This window comes from Neovison vison, chromosome 11, assembly GCF_020171115.1.
Source record: "Neovison vison isolate M4711 chromosome 11, ASM_NN_V1, whole genome shotgun sequence".
Classification (NCBI taxonomy): domain Eukaryota; kingdom Metazoa; phylum Chordata; class Mammalia; order Carnivora; family Mustelidae; genus Neogale; species Neogale vison.
This window is the reverse complement of record NC_058101.1, coordinates 114,212,569-114,233,909: the sequence shown is the minus strand read 5'-3', so window position 1 is coordinate 114,233,909 and position 21,341 is coordinate 114,212,569. Positions and strand designations below refer to the sequence as shown.

At 34.6% G+C, this 21,341-nt stretch overlaps 1 protein-coding gene across 1 annotated transcript in view; it reads left to right on the top strand.

Annotated features, from left to right (window-relative positions):
* Positions 1-21,341, top strand: part of GRID2 (glutamate ionotropic receptor delta type subunit 2) — a 1,460,772-nt gene that overhangs the window by 789,792 nt on the left and 649,639 nt on the right. Inside the window, exon 3 of the mRNA XM_044224485.1 lies at positions 7,337-7,621. Coding sequence (XP_044080420.1) covers positions 7,337-7,621 — 285 coding nt within the window. The remainder of the gene's footprint in view (positions 1-7,336; positions 7,622-21,341) is intronic.

Sequence of the window (21,341 nt, the reverse complement as noted above, 5' to 3'; positions counted from 1 at the left end):
AACATACAAATACCAGGTAAGGGGTTGGTACTGAAAATATGTAAAGCTCTCCCTCAAATGACCACAATACAAACAAACCCGGGCAGGGTTCCTATTTCCGGACCGCCCCTGCATTCTCTAGCATGCTCTCTGCACTCCACTACCTAGCTCTTACTCCCTCCAGTAGCCCATGCTCTTTCTGCCACAGAATCTTTGCACATTCTCTCTATTCTGTTGGGAAGTATTTTCTTCACCCTTTTCCATCAAAGTAACGTCATTTCGCCTAATTAGTTCCTCCTTATCCTTCAGAATGCAGCTCCAGATTCACTTCTGCACAAAAGGCTTTCCCAAACCACAGTTTAGGAAAAGTGTTTTGGGCTGTCAGAATAATAACCCTTGTTGGCCTAGCAACTACTCAGGATATCATTATACACTCATCTGAATATGTTTTGCCTCTCCCATTGTATATTGGCCTATTTTTGACTACCCTGCGTCCTAAGTACCAGGCTCTTGCCTGATACACTATGTGTATTTTATATTTGTAACATACAGATGTATATACACACATAGGTGTGTTCATTGCATAATTGTTACTGACATTAAAAGGGAGGAGACTAATTGGAATTTCCATAAATAGAAGCCTATTAAAATATGTAGTAGGAAGGTTGTAGAGTAAACATAAAAATCCACATTCCAGCGCTCTCTCCACTGCTTACTGGAAATGTAAGATTACTGGAAATGTAAGAATGAGCCTCAAATTAGTGTTAAATAAATGATAGGGATTTTATCAAATATAGCCATGTACTGGTAAGGTAATCAAGTGCAAATAAAAACACTTTATAAAATCCAAACCACTATACAAAGATAGAGATATTTTCTCTTTTTTTTTTATATTTTGTCATTATTTTTATCATTTTTATCACATCGGTGTTAGAGGAATCACTTTAGGAATTGATTGAAACTATACTCAATACTGTGTAAATTCTTCTTAATAGTTTGTTTCACCCTTGTTAAATTTTCTGTACATACTCTATTTGGGGCTGAAACATAGGATTAATGCCTTAATCCCAAACACAAAGGGAAAAAGAGAAAATGGTATCGTAATTATTCTTTTCTCTTTTACATCTAGGAGGCTGAAATATCCTGAATCTTATAGTAAGTTAAGTGACTCACACCTTCTTTATGTGACTTTGTGTTTGAAAACTGAGTTTTTAGTTCTCTGTGGCCCAGGATTAAAGTCTGTCTTAGATGTGAATCTCAACTCTGCCACTTAATAATTGTGTGAATTTGGAGAATGCATTCAAGTTCACTTAACCAGTTTCTTACTTGAAAATGACAATAATAATAGCTCTTCGGCATAGAGTTGTTATGAAATATATATGGAAAAATACAATGACTTATAATAGGTGCTAGGTTAAATATTTAGTTCATGTCAGGCTTAGATCACAAATGAGAGATTCATGCTGGCTCTAAGTGAATAAAAAGGTAGTCGACTGAAAATTATCCAGTTGAACTCATTGGATGGCTGGTAATCAACCATTTTAGCCATTTATATTCCTTTAAAGAAGATATTAAGTCCTAATGTTGTAATTATAATTAAATGATTTTTTTCCTGTAGTTTCAATTCCTAAGTAAATAATTACGATTAAATTGGACCTTGTAACACTATTTATATAGAAAGACCATCTTTATTTAGAAGAATTTGTTCCAAATTATTATGTTGGCAAACTACTTGATGATGTGTCAAATAAACTCTATTTTTTATAGCCACCTCTCAGATGGTTGCTAAAAGTCATATTTGCAAATAATGTTAAATGTCTATATAGGCTGAATGTTTTGTGTTACTATATTCTTACAAGTATGAAAGCAAATGTCAGGTGCTTTTTGGTGGTTCAAAAAGAGAAGAAAGCAATTATCAACACTGGGCTTGTGACTCATTAATGAATTAAAGAGAAAAAAAGAAGTTAAATTAAATTCAGCTTTTGTAGAAAGAATACAAATCTTTCTCATCTGCCATGGAAGCTTACCTTATTTTCTCATTTCTAAGAGTTCACTGATTATAACATTCAATATTGATTAGCTATTTTTTAAAGAAAAAAAAAATCCAGCATATTAAATGTATTGATCAATTTTAAAACAGGCCCTGGGGCGCCTGGGTGGCTCAGTGGGTTAAGCCGCTGCCTTCCGGCTCAGGTCGTGATCTCAGGGTCCTGGGATCGAGTCCCACATCGGGCTCTCTGCTCAGCAGGGAGCCTGCTTCCTCCTCTCTCTCTCTGCCTGCCTCTCTGCCTACTTGTGATCTCTCTCTGTCAAATAAATAAATAAAAATCTTTAAAACAGGCCCTGATTTCAGATATGATAAAATACAGAAGCTACACACATTTTAGAATGGTGGAAATTTGGTACTCTGTATTTGAATTGGAGGAACTGGAAAGAGTGAAGACTCATTCCAAGAATAAACTTCTTAGTGTATTATTAGAAATAAAATGGAAACAAAGATCACCTTTGGGGGTACAATAATTTTTATTAACTCTGTGTACTTCTTTTCTTATACCTCACCCCCACTTGTGAATTAGAAGAATTAGAAAAATAGGGAAATTCCACTCCCCAGTTACGGCCATATTGTCAACAATATCACTGTTTTAAAAAAAAGTAAGAGAAAGTCAATAAATATTAAATGTTCTGCAACAATCACATTAAAGAATATTGCAGTTAGTTTTGTATTTCCCTGATGCCGTGTGATATGGAGCACTTTTTCATGTGTCTGTTGGCCATCTGGATGTCTTCTTTGCAGAAACGTCTGTTCATGTCCTCTGCCCATTTCTTGATTGGATTATTTGTTCTTTGGGTGTTGAGTTTGTTAAGTTCTTTATAGATTTTGGACACTAGTCCTTTATCTGATATGGGTTGCTGGGGGGAGGGGGGTTGGGAGAAGGGGGGTAGGGTTATGGACATTGGGGAGGGTATGTGCTTTTGGGTAAATTGGAAGGGGAGATGAACCATGAGAGACTATGGACTCTGAAAAACAATCTGAGGGGTTTGAAGTGGCGGGGGGGTGGGAGGTTGGGGTACCAGGTGGTGGGTATTATAGAGGGCACAGCTTGCATGGAGCACTGGGTGTGGTGAAAAAATAATGAATACTGTTTTTCTGAAAATAAATAAATTGGAAAAAAAAATAATAAATAAATAAATAAAATCTTAAAAAAAAAAAAAGAATATTGCAGTTACAGTCCACCAGACTCATGTTTTCCCGAAAGGGTCACACATCAGAACTACTCAGATAATACATCATAATGCAAATACATGACCATAGCCTGTGGTGAATAAAGGAGGACTTCTAGGAGTAGACTTAGTCATCTGTTTTTTTTTTTTTTTTTAAATCTCCACTTTGAATTCTGATACAGAATTCAGAGGTTTTGAAAACACTATGGTGAATAGGTTGGGAGATCTTTGAGGATGGAATCTGTCTGTGCACTCTCTGATCTCCAAAGAAGTCCCTGGCTCATGGTTAAAAGTTGATAAATGTCTGTTGTAGAACAAATGTATGAATGGAATGTGCTAAGGTCCTGATGTGATTTAAAATCACTGAAAGAGGTTATATCAGGACAAATTGGTCAATACAAATGAGTTAGAAAATATATCACCGAGAATAAATGTATTCAAAAAGGTGGTGCTTTCCAAAAAAAATTCACTGAGTTCTCCTTAAGAATTCAGTAATAGGTAACCGATTTCAAGACCCTTTATAGATTTTACTTTTAATCCCATTTTATTTAATAAGAAAAATAAGACTCAAACTGATTAGTTTCAGAGATTAAAAAAAAAGAGTGTACATAAACATCATTTAACTTTAATTTACACGTTTATACAGAGAACTTCATTTTCATAGCTGCTGAGTGACCCAAATGGGTGAAAGCGTTGCTAATTGTACTTGCTATTAAAAGAAGAAGAGTGGGGAGTGGAGGAGGAGGAAAGGAAGGAAAGAAGTGAGGGAGGGGAAAAGGGGATGCGTCCAGCAATTAGTACGTGCTTCAAACACCTTCAATAGTGTTAAAGTCGCAGATAGCTGGAGTCACAAAACCAGGGAGAGGTTCAATATACTCTATGTTTGGAAGTGTGTATGTCCATATATATGTAAAATAAATAAACCACAGGAGTTGAAATAATAGTTGGAAAGAAATATGCTATTGAGAAGTCTTTGTTTTCGATTCTTACAATAAAAAGGTGGTGGATACCCATATAAAACACACTCTGGTCTTGCACATTCAGTTTCACACTATCTAATAACTGAAGAATGCATTGTACGGAACTACAAGTCTAAATAATGTGATTTCTAAACAGTCAATACGTGGAATTCTTGTAGCAAAATGTAGATTGCCTCACTAATCTTTGTTTCTGTTTTTGGTGTAGCCCTTCATTTCCTCAAGTCTTCTTCTGCTGCCATGAGTTATAATCTCTTTTTTTAATGCTAATCTTTATATAGGGCCCTATAAAGGGTCAACCTCTGGAGCATATAAACATGTATCTTCTCTTCTTCAGCCAGCATTTTACATTGGTAAAATGGGGCAAAATAGGTGTCAAATATCACCTTGATAGGTTTCTTTGTAGACCCATTCGTATATGTACCCAAACAGCATTGTGTTTTGGGTCAAGCAGTTTCAATTCATTTTAGGCATATGGGCTCTTCCTTTTCTTCTTAGTGGATCAACCTCTTTTTACCAAACTTGACAACAGACAATCTCCAATTGAACTTTTGCCTATGAGGACCTGTCTATCTTTTCTTTACCACACAAGATTTTAAGGTTACCAGTATCATTCACTTACTATGGCGAAAAGCATTTTGGATGATGAGTTAGAGTCCTGGATCTTCTATTTATTTTAAGGGGGTGCCCTATGTTTTCTTGACAACTGTGAACAACAGAAGGTTGAACACTATAATAGGATACATGTCTAAAACTTGCAGGCTACTACTTCTCCTATTCTCTTCCTATGAGAAACCTAACACCGTGATTTTGGTAATCTTTCTGAGTCTCAAAATCTTTCTCAAACTAGTGTTCCAGGATGCCAGCTTACCAACCCAGTCACAGATAGCATAGCAGTTAAAGAAGATTTTCCAGCCCTGGACTACCTAATTTCTAAATTTCCTTTCAGGTTTAATATTACATGGTTTTCTGATTGCAATTTTTGAGGATTCTTATTTTGATTTTATAGAGAGTTTTCAGTCATTCTTGCTTATATATGTAACAGGATAGATGATACCAAATATTAATAAAAGTAATACATTTATTTATATAATAATAGCAATTGTTTCTAGTACTTGCTTAGTTTGTGTTCTTACTAGCAGAGGTTAATAGGAAGTAACATGGCTGGTTTGAAGAAATCACAGAATATGTACTAAAGCAAATTTATATGATAAATAACAATTTATATATGGCTCCAGAGTTTTTCTTTTTAAATATGAAAATTAAAATAGGCGATTTTCATATGTGACAGCATATAATACTTTAAACTGAATTCTCTCATCTCAGTTTCTGTACTTAAACTTTATAGCTCTTATGATAGATTTATGTAAACTGTTGCATTTATTTGATCATTTTAAATTACTGTAATCTAAACATGAAATTCAATTCTGTATACCTTAAGATATTCCCCATATTTTTATTTTAAATGCTAAATGAGCCAAACTTTTAGACAAAATCTTTTTTAAAAAGTGAATTCCTATTTGCTTATATAAATCAGTAATGGTCTTATTTCCTACTATGAAGTGGCAAACTTTTGACCAGTGTTTTTGCCTAAATCCATTGAAAGTATAACCATAAGTTCATATTGCTTTTATAAATGTTGAATTCACAAATATTAGTAGGTTCTATGATTTTTACTGAAACTTCAACCTCAGCCAGTTATGGCCTAAGAAGTGTTCATCGCTGACGCTACCTTTCAAATGCATTTGAAATCGTATAACCTGTCTTACACTTGAAAATAATGTCCCTGATTATTACTAATTTATTTTGTATGTACTGGTTGGCTTAAAATTAATCATAATCCATTTATTTGGTGTTTATATGCATGTCATTTGTAGAGTACTTCTAAGCTTGCCCTTTGTCAGCCTTCATTAGCTGGCCAGTTAATAACATGGAGGTACTTCTCTTTTTTTTGCAGGTACCTCTGCAAAACAGATTATAATAATATATATATATAGAGAGAGAATATTATACCTGCAATGCCTAAAATCTAGAATAATGCCTGGACCAATCATAATAACTGGCCTTCTGAAATAAAATTTATTTTATCTTGATTCCATCTGAATTTACTTTTGATTTTCTTTCTAATCTCTTGCCTTCAGAGATTGGCATTATGAGATCACTAAGATATCTTAACTCTTATTAAGACTTATTAAGATTTAAGACTTATTAGGGGGTACCTAGCTGGCTCTGTCAGTAGAGCATGCTACCCTTGATCTCAGGGTTGTGAGTTCAAGTCCCACATTGGCCATGGAGATTACTTTTAAAAAAGAGAAAGAAAATTAAGACTTATTAACTTTTTTTTCTATATATGTTATGTCTTGATAAATACTTATAATTTATATTTGACCCGGTTTTAAATATGTTCTGAAGTAAACATATATGCATACACACAATAGTTAAAATGAAATTAAAACACAGATAATAAATCATATAATAAAGATTAGAAATTGTTCAACTAGAAACCAGAATGAGATAATTGTTGAAACTCAGTATTTGATTTGACCATGCATTTTCTGACTGCCAAGGAGAAGAACAAAAAACATTTTCATTTTTCCGGTTTAATAAGAAAGAGTGTCATTAGACTTTTAGATACCAAAATGGCTGTTTTCTGTAGTCAGAAATTCCTTACTTAAGCCTTTCATCTTCCTTTTATTCATTCACCAGTTTACATATTATCTGCTTTTTGAAACCTTGCATTACATACTCAATGAAGAATTGTCTTTTCTCTGAATTTATACATTGCTAATTATAAAAGTATAGCTGTTACTATTTGAGTGCCTATCATATGCAAGGCAAATAACAGACACTGAATTATCTCCAATCCTAACAATAATCCTGCAAGATTCATGCTATTTTACCCTCTTCGCAGATGATGAAACTGAGACTAAGAGAAGAAAGTAATTTGCACAAGGTCAAATAGCTAATAAGGGCAGAGTTCCTTAGCTGAATTCCGGTAACACTCTGTAATTATAGGATTTCTTCATGGAGAATGTTCATTTAAAAAAAAAAAAAATCCATAGCTGTGTAATAACTCCATAAGCTTTTTTCACTCTTCCTCCAAAAGAGAAGTTATATGAAACCCATTGACATTTGAATATTACTCTGCTTTCTTGCAGCCTGTGAACTTATGAATCAAGGCATCTTGGCCCTGGTCAGCTCCATTGGCTGCACGTCAGCAGGGTCCCTCCAGTCGCTGGCAGATGCCATGCATATCCCCCACCTCTTCATACAGCGCTCAACAGCTGGGACCCCAAGGAGTGGCTGTGGACTCACCAGGAGCAACAGGAATGATGACTACACTCTCTCTGTTCGCCCACCTGTCTACTTAAATGACGTTATCCTGAGAGTGGTCACAGAATATGCCTGGCAGAAACTCATTATATTCTATGATAGTGAATATGGTAAGTGTTTGTGATTTGGGTGAGTTCTATAATATTTGCATGACAAGCAACTTCATTAAATCTTGAAAAACTTCAAGGAGCTTACTCATTGCTATCTGCGGTTTTCTTGTTCTGTCATTATCTTCTTACAAATCTAGCAGCAAAAGCAAAAAATCTTGTTAAGTTCAAGTTCAGCTGTTTGTATTAAATAACTTTGAAGTCAATTTAAAAAATAAATACCTGCACCTAATGCTCAGTTTATAAAAGTTCCTAAAGGGAATCTGACTCCAATATATCTTGAATTTTCAAATATTGAGAAGTCATAAAGACAATACTTTCTTTCTTCCATTTTCAAAAACATTTTATCTTTATAGAATAATAAAACACTGTTTTGGACAGATCCTGGAACACTGAAAATAGATGCCTACTCATATTTACTGGTTAAAAAAAAAACTGACATATTTTACAATCTTACACTCTTTGAAAGTAACAGTTGATATTAGTTAATAGCATGGTATTTTGTCTGCAATATGAAATTTCACAAAAATGCCAAGTAGTATGAAGACACTTAATTTCTTTAATTTCCCAAGATAAAACACAAAACGTTAGCCTTATTTACTGGAATTCAAGAAGAAAATACTTAATCTCAGTATTTTTACTTGTGTTACATTAAGTGAATAAAAATGATAACTATATTATTTTTTTTTCCCTGAATAAATCGGTTTTGTAACTGACCGATCCCAAAGATGTTCAAATTTAGTTTCTCCAGTTTTTGTCATTAGGGGGAATAGAGATGGATATCATAAAATGAAAGAAAATTAGCAGGTCTTCATGAAGATATATATTTCGAAACATATATTTCTTTAGAGATTTGCCTTAAAAAGGACTCTCAGAAAAATATTTTCCATTCAGTCTTGATGGGTCTGGTTTTTATTTTTTTATTTCAAAAAATCAAGACGATTTCACCCTCTGTACTACAACCAATTTTTTCTTAGCAAATAAATAAACACTTAAAAATAATGGTTTTCTTGTCATACTCTACCCAGCATCGTGAGCAATACTGGAGAACAGTTACACAAGAGCGAGCCAGAAAGTGGCATCAATAGAACTGAGTCAAAACAGGTTGGCAGAAATCTGGAAAGCAACGAATAGGAGCCCCTGTGGACTCTCAGGGAGAGAGAGCAAGTGGCAGTTACATTTAGCCCTAAATATTCAAAGGTCGCATGGGGTTTTGGCAGCTTGAGTAGCAGTAAACTTGATGGGTAGATTTCAGCCAGAAGTCTGTGGCCCTCTCCAGAAGCACAGTTGTCTCCAGGACGGAAATCCTTATTTTTGTTGCTTAATTCATATTATTTAGGGATCACAGAACAAAAACCAAGAGACTGCAATGAATAAAATAAAAAAAGAAAAAATAATAATTGGCTCATCAGTAAAAGTAAGGGTTGAACACAAATTTGAAATTTGCTGATAGGATTATTTGGTGAACATTGTAAACTCTATCTCTGGAAAAAACTATGTTGAATATGCTTTTGTCAGTTTTCTTTCCGTCACATTATTTACGATTTTTATAACCTTAACTGGCATTCATTCTCACAATCTCTGCTCAAATATTACCTGAAATAATGAATTTTTAAACTGTAAAGCTTTCTTTAATAGGGGGGAAATATTTTTTAGTTAGTCCTATCAAAATAGTCCAGTAAAATAGAGAACAGAAAAGTGTTTGTGGTGAAAGTTTTTCACAACATTAAAATGAGAATTTTACTTTTTCATTATATCCATCCATGAAGAAAGAAAATCCCTTGTTGCCTTATTGCCAAGCCCTATCTGGTTTACAGTTAGGAAATTCTCATAAGAGAAGATGTTTTTATTATTGATGAAGTAAATGTTTTTGAAAATGTACACTAAATTCATAGTCATAGAAAATCATTTACATTCACTTGACATTTCTTACTCTCCTTTCCTTTGTTTAATAAGTAAATAAATTGCTATTATCACAGTGTATGACTGAGTCCTCTGTTAGAAGCAGGGTTTGTTTTAAGAATAATAATAATATCAAAAATATTTCCTTTTACTTTGATGATAAACTTGCTTTTGACTTACTTTTTAATTTAATAATTCATGAAGAATTACCCTGCTTGTATCCTTAAAATTATTTCCACTAATATTCTTGATTAACAAAAGAAAATTTCCCTTTGATACTCACAATAAATATCGCTAGTAAAGAACTGGGCTAGAGTCCAAAATAAATATCAAACTATCCAAATACCTTCTACCTTGAAGAGGGCTACATGTATTTACATATCCATTCATCAATGTCATCATTTTAAGTTCAAACATTGGAATTATACTTGACTTTTATCTTAGTTATCAGGAATTGCTTTCATTAAGGAATGGATTAAGCATCATCTATGGATGAAATAAGGCATCCTGCTGGAGCCAAATGTGATTGAAGATGTATTTTGCTTATAAAAATATACTTTAAAGAAAAAGAAAAAAAACGAGATTAGGCTTCTATATCTAGTTAATTAGAGAAACACTTTTTTCAAAAGCAGTTAATTATGATTAAGGGCACAGTATAAAAGTCTACATTAAATTCCCTAACAAAGAAAATTCAAGTCTTTGATTCTAAGTAAATGGATGAAAACAGAAAAGAAAAGTGGAAACTTTATTTGAATGGATTGATTCAAGACATTTTTTAAAAGGCTTGAAAAGAGTTGAGGAAGTGTTGAGCTTTTTAAAAATGTGTCATTTAAGAAATGTTCATTGCTCACTTGCTTAGTGCAATGCAAAATATGAGATAAAAAGTTTTACAGAATGTAGTCTTAGCCCTTAAGAAGCTTACAATTAACAAAAGAGGTAAAAATATTTATGACTCTTCTAATTGAGAAAATAGTGTGTTAAGTGCCATGAATGATGCAGACTGCATGCTAATGGTGTTTAATGAAGAAGGTGTTGAATTTTTGGCAGCAGGGATCAAAGAAGGCTTTATGGGTGGACCTTGACCTTGAAAGTTGCCTTTCGAAATGCTAGCTAACTTTCACAATATGTGAGAGACTGTCACTCCAACAGAGAGAAAGTGTGAACAAGTCTTGTAGCAATAAAATTTATTAAAAATAGTATCTCTGAACACTTAATTTGCCAGGCCTAAGAATAAGCATTTTTCTTTAAATCATGTAATCTTCTCAACAACTCTATGAAGTAGGTAATATTATTATCACAATTTTACAAATAAGAAAACAGAAAACAAAAACAAAAACAAAACAAAACAACTGGGTTACTTGCTCACAAAACACAGCTAAGTATCAGAGCTGAGTTCTAAAGTCTGATCAGAGCCTATACTCCTTACTGTGTATAATGAATATAAAGGAGATACAGTGAACTATTCCCCAAGAATATAATAAAAAGGGCTAATCTTACAGAGAGCATTTATTATCCCCAGGCTCTGTTCCAAGTGCCTACACTTATCATCTCATTTAAGCCTCACAACAGCCCTCTGAGGTAGAGGATGATGATAATAATGATGATGATGTTGATGATGATGATGATTTTTGCAAATGAAAAAACTGAGGATGTAAGACATCAGGTAATTTGCAAGTAAGCTGAGAAGCATGAATTCAAACCCTGATAGTCATTTCCATAGTCTTTGCTTTTCACCACTAGGGTATTCTGAAACTATGGAAATAAGAGTAAAATTAATTCCTGACAACTGTGAAATTAAAAAAAAAAACAAGTTTGCAAATGAAATATACAGAATCATCTTTATTAAAGAGAGACGATGATGTCAATCCTGCAGATCCTCACTGTATTAATATCATCAAGGAAAAATACTGTATGTTGATTCGGAAGATTGGGTTATCACTGGAAGTATGGAAACAGAACAGTCATGGGCCAAAGGAGCTGACCCATCACCACAAACAGCTGCCTGCCTGCAGAAAAACCATTCTTGCTTTTAAATTTGCCAACTGAATGCAAAGTTCATTTGAGAAACCAATACCTCCCACTGAAAAACTATATTTTTTGGCTCTCTTACAGCTGGGAATTGTGATATAATATTGTCAAGAGCTATGAAGGGTCTGAGATTTTACTTGCATCAGTTTCACGGATGCTGGCAGAAAACACTCTACTTCTTTAGACAGATAGAGCACTTTAATGCTCATGGTACAGAAAGCATCGTGAGCCTCATATTAATGCTGCTTCCTCTTGACCTCATGTCTTACAAGACTACGTGGAGCTACTCCAGTGGATGCTGTACATGCAGTGGGCTTGTATGGCAGCTGAGGAGCCCTGGCTTTGGGAATCTCGATCTTGTATGATGGGCTGCTAAGTAAACCTTCTTGGCATATGCCCAGAAAAAGACACTATCTTCTTTCTAAATAAGTCTCTCTTACCTAGGGAGAGTTTCTGCTTTCATAATATGCCATGAGACACCAAACCTATAGAGAATTGTCTCTCCAAAAGACTTTTATGTTTGTTTGGCATATATATATATATATGCCAGTCCTAAAACCAATCTGGTTAATCTTACTGACAGGAGGTAAGATCAGATCAACTCAATTTGTCTCTTCTGCATTTATCTAAGGACACTATAAAAAAGATTTTTAATAAGTGAGATTGGTATTAACTATGCCCATCAGGGTCCTGGACTCAGCAAGCTAAATAAATCCCATGAACTATCAAGAGGCTACTTTAAAAAGTCAGAGAGTTTCCTCCTTAAATTTCCTTTTTACTTGGCCAGAAGCATTGATCCACGTACAATAGGATTTATTGGTAATTGCAAATGTTCTACCTGTCTCACAAGAGGAAGTTCTATCATCCAGAACAACCTTGTCCAATGAGCTGAGGCTGACCTGAATGACTTCTAAGGCTGAAATCGTACCATCAATCACTTTAGTGAAATTCACGGGGAAAAAAAATCTATTGGATGATTTCTATCATAGGGAAGACCACCTACAGGACACACCTCAGTAATAAGTCAGATACAGCTCCGTGTAGCTCCCCCAAATTAATTAGGTAAGCCTCACTTTAGAGAGACCTCAGTAAAGTACTATATCATCTGGTGTTGGTGTTTACCTGAACACTTTAAAGTCTCAAAGCCACCCCTAATGTATGACTTTTGTCTTCAGAAGGAGATAACCTTCACACAAAAATTATAGTTCTGGAAGGGCACATGATGTCCCTGGTGTGGTATGGGAGGGGATAGGGGAGAAGGAAGTTAGTAAAGAGTGGAGGGAATGGTTAGTTACAGTGCTGGGACCCCCTGAGTGAGACAGTAAGGCCTTCAATATGACTTTTGGTATTCCTAAGAGTTCTCAATTCATACAGGATATTTGAATCCAGCTCTTGATTAGGAGGGACAGCCTGAGGTCAGTCAATACAATCTGTCTTTAGTGTTTGTTTCAAGGGTTAACAACCTACTGATGGGCCTGAAATATCTTTCTGTAAATAAAGTTTCACTGGAGCACAGCATGTTCATTTGTTTGCATGTTGTCTATGTCTGCTTTTGAGCTATAATAGCAGAGTTGTGCTGTTGCAATATAAATAATATAACCCATAAGCCTAAAATATTACAGTATGGTCCTTTAAGAAATTGTTTACTAGCCTCTGTTGTATGGCATCATTCTAGTGATTTTCTTACTGCCTCATGTAATGAATGAAGGTACAGGTAGAGAAGGTATTTGGAGAGACTAACATGTGTTTTGCAGGGGGACTGTATCCCCTGTGGTTTCCAATAGTCTTTTTGATAAAATTAAGGGAATCATGATCAAATCCTTAGTATAGTCCTCTCTGATGAGGAATAGCAGATCCAGCAGTCAGTTAAATTTAAGGCTTTTAAGTCAATTTGAAAGGTCTGCACCAGGGTATTTTCTTTCAAGAAGAGAACCCCAAGAGTTGTTCTGAAAGACAAAAGTCATTAATGCACATCTATTCTGTCTTAGGGGGCCTAAGGATTTCCCTTCCCTGTGTTGGAGTTGTTGCTCTCCTGTTCCAGAAATATGGCGTGTCCCATTCCAATAACTGTAATTGCATTTTTTTTCTTCACTGATTCCTGTTTGCACTCAGATCTTTTATCAGAAATAGTCAGGTGCAAGACAGGACATTTTTATAAAACTTATGAAGACCAGTTATATCCCCCAACTTTAGCCTGCAGTGGCCATAAAGGAGGAGGTGACAGTGTATTCACCATGTGTTTATTAGTGTCATGTTTCAGAATCATGTCAATCCAACAAGAGACTCCAGGAGGTAGGAATCCAATATAAGTCCAACTCCCTTAAGCTCCATTTAAGCCAGGCAGCTACCCAGGTTTGTCTGGGGAAAGAGAAGGAAGCATCACGCCTAGGAAAGGCATCAATGCACTGAGTCCCAGGCACAATAACTACAAAAATAAAATAAAATAATAAAATAAATTTAATTAAAATAAAATAAAATAACAAATCAATGGAGGCTTAAGTAGCAAGCAACTAACTAAATGTCCACCTTCAGAATATAGCAAAATAAGGCTGTATAAACCTGTAATAAATAAAATAAACAAGGGTAGAAATTAATGAAATTAAAATAAACAATAAATAAAACTAAAAGTCTATTTTTTTAAAGATTTTATTTATTTATTTGACAGAGAGAGATCACAAGTAGGCAGAGAGGCAGGCAGAGAGAGAGAGGAAGAAGCAGGCTCCCTGCTGAGCAGAGAGCCCGATGCGGGACTCGATCCCAGGACCCTGAGATCATGAGCTGAGCCGAAGGCAGCGGCTTAACCCACTGAGCCACCCTAAAACTAAAAGTCTAAAATGATTAATTCTTGGGACACCTAGCTGGTTCAATTGGTAGAACATATGATTCTTGATCTCAAGGTCATGAGTTCAAGCCCCATGTTGGGTGGAAATATTACTTAAATATTTTTTTAATAAAACCATTAATTATTCATAGAGATTAATAAAAGTGATGAATTCCTAGTGAAACAAATTGTTATTTAAAAAAAAAAACACAGAAAACAAAATTTACCAATACCAGAAATAAAAGAAAAGATATCACTGAGGGACTTCGTTATGGAAAAAAAAAATGTTTTACTGGAAGTTCCAACCACGGAAATAAAGCAAGAAATAAAAATTAATAGTCATACAGTTTGGAGAGGAAGAAATAAAAATTTCTTTTTATCAACACACAATTATATACATAGAGAATCCTGTGAAATCTCAAAAAAATCCTGCAAAAATTTTAAGTTAGTTTAGCAAGTTTATAGACTAAAGATGAATATTTGAAAATAATTATATAATAGCGGTAAAAAATCTGAAAGTGAAATAAACAAAATTGTGAAAATTTGCAGTGCCTCAGGAGAAATCGACAAAATTAATGTTGCAGGACATTCACACTGGAAAATACAAAATTTGCCCAAAAAAATATTGGTTGATGGCTTAGAAAATTTAATATCATGAAGATACCCATTCTCAATAAATCAGTTTACAGATTCAATGTAATCCCAATCAAAAATCTGTGGGCTCTTTTGAGGAAATTGGTAAGCTGATTTCAAAATTTATATAGATGTCTAAAGATATCGTATGGTCACAATATTGAAAAATCATAAAACTGGATTAAATGCTTTACCTGATTTCAAGGCTCATTTCATATCGGCCTAGGATTAACAAAAAGATCACATTAGGGTTCAGAAGTCTATTCATTTGCACTCAGCCAGTTTGTTATTGACCAACATGCCAAGTCAATTCAGTGGAGAAGTGCTTTTAAGAGTACTGAAACAGGGGCACCTGGGTGCCTCAGTGGATTAAAGCCTCTGCCTTCGGCTCAGGTCATGATCTCAGGGTCCTGGGATCGAGCCCCACATCAGGCTCTCTGCTCAGCAGGAAGCCTGCTCCCTCTCTGCCTACTTGTGATCTCCCTCTCTCTGTGTCAAATAAATAAAATCTTAAAAAAAAAAAAAGTACTGAAACCACTGGGTATATATACAAAAAAGGAAGAAAAAAGGTAAAGAAAAAAATAAAAAACCTTGACTCCTATCTCACACCATAAAAAAATCAGGATTAATCATAAACCTAAACTAAAAGCTAGAATTATTAATCTTTTTAGAAGAAAACACAAGATAATGTCCTTGTGACTTTGTGACATGTGGAGATTTCTTAGGCGCATCAAAAAATTGAAACTAAAATAATAATTTGGACTTCACCAAAATTCATAATATCTACTCATTAACAGACACCAGTAAGAAAATAAGTAGACAAATTACAAGCAGGGGAATATATCCCATTACATATATCTAAGAGGCTTATATAAATACATAGGATATGTAAAAAGCTCAGAGAATTAAAAAGAAAAATGATTCCTACAATGCAACAATATGAGACCAACAAAAATATACAATTAAAAAGTGGAAAAGGCTTGTGCAGGTAATTCATATAAGAAAATATATATATGCCCAATAAATATAAGAAGTGCTCTATTTTTAGTCCATAGGTAAAAGCAAAATAAAATGAGATGCCAGTCCGTACCCATTAGGTTGGCTGAAGGTCAGTATTACTTGGAAGCAAGAATGTGGCACAACTGGAACACTCATTCTTTGCTGGATGTATGTAAAAGTGTACAATCACTTAGGAAAGCTGCTCGGCAGTTTGTCACAATATTAAATATGCATCTACCATATGACTTACCCATTTCACTCCCAGGCAATTTCCATGAAAAATGACAATGCATATCAACACAAATACTTATTTTCGAATTTTCATATAAGAATTATTCATTCTGTCTCAACCTGAAAACAACCCACATGCTCATCATTTTTAAATCAGTGAAACAAATTGTGTTGTACCTGTACAGTGGAATACTATTCAGCAGTAAAAAAGAATGAACTTCTGAAATATATGACAACATTGAGTGCAAGCAGCCTAGAATAATGGGTACATGCTCTATTATTCTGTTTGTTTGTTTGTTTTTAAGTAGGCTGCACACCCAGCATGGAGCCCAGTGCAGGGCTTAAACTCACTACCCTGAGATCCAGATCTGAGCTGAGATGAAGTGTCAGATCCTTAACCAAATGAACCATCCAGGGACTCCTGTATTATTCCAATTATATGAAATCCAATAACATACAAAATTAATCCTGTTAACACAAATTAAAAATTATTTGCATTTCTGGATCACAAGTGGATTGTCTAGCAAAGAAGACAAGACAAGATAACCTTCTGTGATAACATAAATTTTCAGTATCTTGTTTTGAGTGGTAGTTACAGTGGAATATAATAAATATACATGTAAGGTCTGTTTGTTTTATTATATGTAAACTATATCTCAAAAAAAAAATGAGAAGACATATTAACCCATTAGATATTTGAAGAAGAAAGGGAACCCTCCTACACTGTTGGTGGGAATGCAAGCTCATGCAACCACTCTGGAAAACAGCATGGAGGTTCCTCAAAATGTTGAAAATAGAACTGCCCTATGACCCAGCAATTGCACTACTGGGTATTTACCCTAAAGATACAAACGTAGTGAGCCAAAGGGGCACGTGCACCCGAATGTTTATAGCAGCAATGTCCACAATAGCCAAACTATGGAAAGAACCTAGAGGTCCATCAACAGATGAATGGGTAAAGAAGATGTGGTATATATACACAATGGAATACTATGCAGCCATCAAAAGAAATGAAATCTTGCCATTTGCGACAACATGGATGGAACTAGAGCGTATCATGCTTAGCGAAATAAGTCAAGCGGAGAAAGAGAACTATCATATGATCTCCCTGATATGAGGAAGTGGTGATGCAACATGGGGGCTTAAGTGGGTAGGAGAAGAATCCATGAAACAAGATGGGATAGGGAGGAAGACAAACCATAAGTGACTCTTAATCTCACGAAACAAACTGTGGGTTGCTGGGGAGGGGGGGTTGGGAGAAGGGGGGTAGGGTTATGGACATTGGGGAGGGTATGTGCTTTTGGGTAAATTGGAAGGGGTGGTGAACCATGAGAGACTATGGACTCTGAAAAACAATCTGAGGGGTTTGAAGTGGCGGAGGGGTGGGAGGTTGGGGTACCAGGTGGTGGGTATTATAGAGGGCACAGCTTGCATGGAGCACTGGGTGTGGTGAAAAAATAATGAATACTGTTTTTCTGAAAATAAATAAATTGGAAAAAAAAGAAAAAAGAAAAGAAGAAGGGGCAAAAATCAATCATTAGGCAATTGATTTGGGCTTTCAAATAGCATAATTGGGGGCTCCTGGGTGACTCAGTTTGTTAAGAGTCCAACTCTTGATTTTGGCTCAGGTCATAATCTCAGGTTTGTGAGATCCAGCCCTGCATCAGGCTTTCTGCTGGGCGTGAAGCCTGCTTAAGATTCCCTTTCTCTCTGCCTGCCCCACTCCCTCTCTGTAAATTAACTAACTAACTAAATAAATAACATAGTTGAATCATGATCATTTAGAGATTGTAGAGTCATAGACAAAAATCATTTAGAATCATTTTGTGGATTCTTAGAACCCAAATTTGGTAATAAATCAGAATGACTACAAGAGCTTTTTAATCATCATAATACCTGAGTCCCATCAAAGACTCCTGGAATCAGAATTGTTGCAAGGTATGAAGCCTGCTTTGTTCCTTAAAGAGGCATTTGGAAATAAGAAATTTCAGCAGACCTCTTCTTCAGCATCTTTAATTTAATTTCTCACTTGGAATAGTCCAAGTGAGAAAGAACTTACTATATTTTGAAGGAGCTTACTTCACATTTGGACACTGGGTGTTTCTTGTCAGAAAATTTTTCTTGATATGAAACTTAAACACTAATATTGAACAAAATTATCCATTTTCTGGAATAATATAAAATGATAATCATTTTGTTTAAAATCATTTATGAGTAAGTGAAGAAAATGATTATGCTCCCTGAACCCTTATTAGTCTTCTACTACCTAAGTACCATTCTACTACCTAGGTACCTAAGTACCATTTTCAACATGAGCAATTTCCCATTTGCAATGTGTTGTGCTTTTCAAGTATTCCACTTTTCTAAATGTCTTTATCCCTATCTACCTAATTTTTAAGTACCTCTGTATATGATCTGATACATTTACTGATTATACATTAAGCCTAATGCTATCTTACTGCATTAGGAATGCAATAAAAAAAAAAGAGGGTTAAGATTAGAAAGATTAGATTAGAAAGATTAGAAAGATTATCCCTTAGAAAGAGGGATAAGTCCTCTGTCACTTTTTAGCAAAACAAAATACTACACAACTTGTACCTTGTTTGTTTGTTTCATAATTTCTGGTTTTTTAATATGTTAAATCTTCATTGTATCATTCATCATATTGCCCTATCCCTCCAGTTTTCATCCTCAATTTGCTTTGATTTCAACCAAATCTCCAAGAGGAAGTTTGGTCAAGTATGTGAAATATGATATTGAGGAGGCTTATTAATAGCAATTGGGAGTACTCCAAGTAGTACTCCCAGGTAGTACTACTCCAGGTAGTACCAGAGGTCTATGCAAGGAATTAGTTGAATGTATAAGCCAATAGCTAGCTTCCAGAATCAGGGAACTGACAATGTACAGAAACCAGAAAGTTAAAATAGTAGTAGATGGTTCTAAAGTAGAATGAAAGCAGATATATTTCTTTAAAGGAGGATTCTATTCTGAGAGCATTGATGAGAGGAAAGTTGACTTTGATGCCTGGGAGGACTGAATAGAACTGATTTACTACAGTGACATAAACAGTAATGTTGAAGTGCTCTTCAGTGAATAAGGTACTTGAGTTCTTTAATTTCCATTGCCTAAGACAATATTGGCCCCACAGCCCAATACTGGATTTGATCTATTGACAGATCTATCACATAGATCAAGTTATGAAAATTGGAGGGAAAATATGATGACAGGGATCTAAGCTGCTTGCCACAGTAATGACATGGGGACATGTACATATTGAAAGTAGTTAGACGTCCTCTTACCATAGGCAAATCTCTACTTCAGCTTATGTATTGGTTTCATTCTTAGGCAAGATAGATGTCATTGGTGACTCAAAGAGTATCTTTACAAATTATTATATTAATGAAAGACCCTTTTCCTGCTTTGTTTGAGTATCACATATCATGCATATAGATATGTATCTATATATCAAATCTTAGGCCCTGTTTGGGCCCTAGGCTGATCCTTGAATCAAATAAATTGGCCAAGCACTTGCTGGACTTTCAATCACCAACCTGAATTACATGATGGGTGAATTACCTCCGGGTGAAGTATAGACATATGTGGAAACTTGTACTTCTTTTTCCAGTTTGAAGGAAAGCTTGCTTATAAGAAAAATAATTACTTAAACATTAATTCGATTATTTTAATTTTGTTAATTAAATTTGAAATCTTAGTTTACTATTATTAAATTGAACTATTTGAAATACGTAAATTATAAATACTCGCTCTTTATAATTCAACACTTAAAATTGCTTTTAAAACATACACTTTTAAAGTCTAGTTTGAATATGTTTTTGTTTTGGTTTAGCTTAAATTTATTTTATGTTCTCGAACTTTTTGACTTTATCCTTCACGTCAGGATAGTATTTTTTCTTTTACAACAGGATTTTTAGCCCTATGTAAATTTCTACGATAATTTGTTAACTGAGTATTTCTGAAAATCAGAGACCTTAAAGTGCATAATAGGTGTTGATAAAATATCTTTAAATGGAAATGATTAAATTAAATATATTTGTCTCTCTATATAGAAATATATATTTTTGACACCCGTAGGCACAAAAGCAAAGAAAAAAAACTAAATTCTAAGGATTATCAAGTGGGTTACTTATGGGCTCTCCCACGTTCTCAAAACATTGGTTTAATGATTCTAAATTAAAGGTCAATATGGAGTCCAGTGACCTGAGATACTTAAGCACTACCTTTAAGTACATCAGTGCATCACCCTTTCCCTACAATTCCATTGCCATATGGTAAGGCCCTTTGAAATTAACACTGAATGATCATCCTTGTGAATGCATTCCAAGGAATAACAGCATTTGTTCCATGCGTCTTGATGTACGTTTAATCAAGGCCCATAAAATGGACACATTCCTCTTAATTGATTGCAAATGTTTATAATTACCCTGAGGGTGTTTTCAAATGTCTAATGACTATAATATTATTAACTATCTCTCTAGACAGTCTTAAAGCTGTTTATTACTCATTTGGCCACTTTCCAACTTTCAGTTCTCTCATTTACTTCAATGTGCATCAATAAGCATATAATTAATCCAAGCATCTTACTGAACTATTTCCTTTGCTTTATGTCAAGTAGGTAAAAACAATATATTGTACTTCTTTGGATTTGTTCATTAGTCAAATGCCCTTATTGATCAGCATTACTGTAAAGATGACTCTCATTCTAAAACACTACAATCTAATGCTAAAATAGTAAGTTCTCCTCAAATAGATAATCTTAGTGATGGGTCACTGCTGTTGGACTGTGTCATCTCAAAATCTAATACAGCATATTATCCTTATTTTCTAAATACATCACAAATGGCAAGGGAATACTCAGTGGAAACAAGAATCTGTTTTAAAGTCAGGGTTCTCCTAAACCAAAATTTTTAAATCACTCAGCGGCGAAAAGACTTATTTTCTCAGGAAATGAGGCACTTTGTAGAGTATGCTTTGCTATTCGTATGTTGGGAAAGCCGTTCAGCTCAATGATCTCATGGATCCAGCAAAGCATGACATACTCCTTTTTATCTAAAGTCATAAGATTCTAAATATTAACTTTAAAGCTCAGAT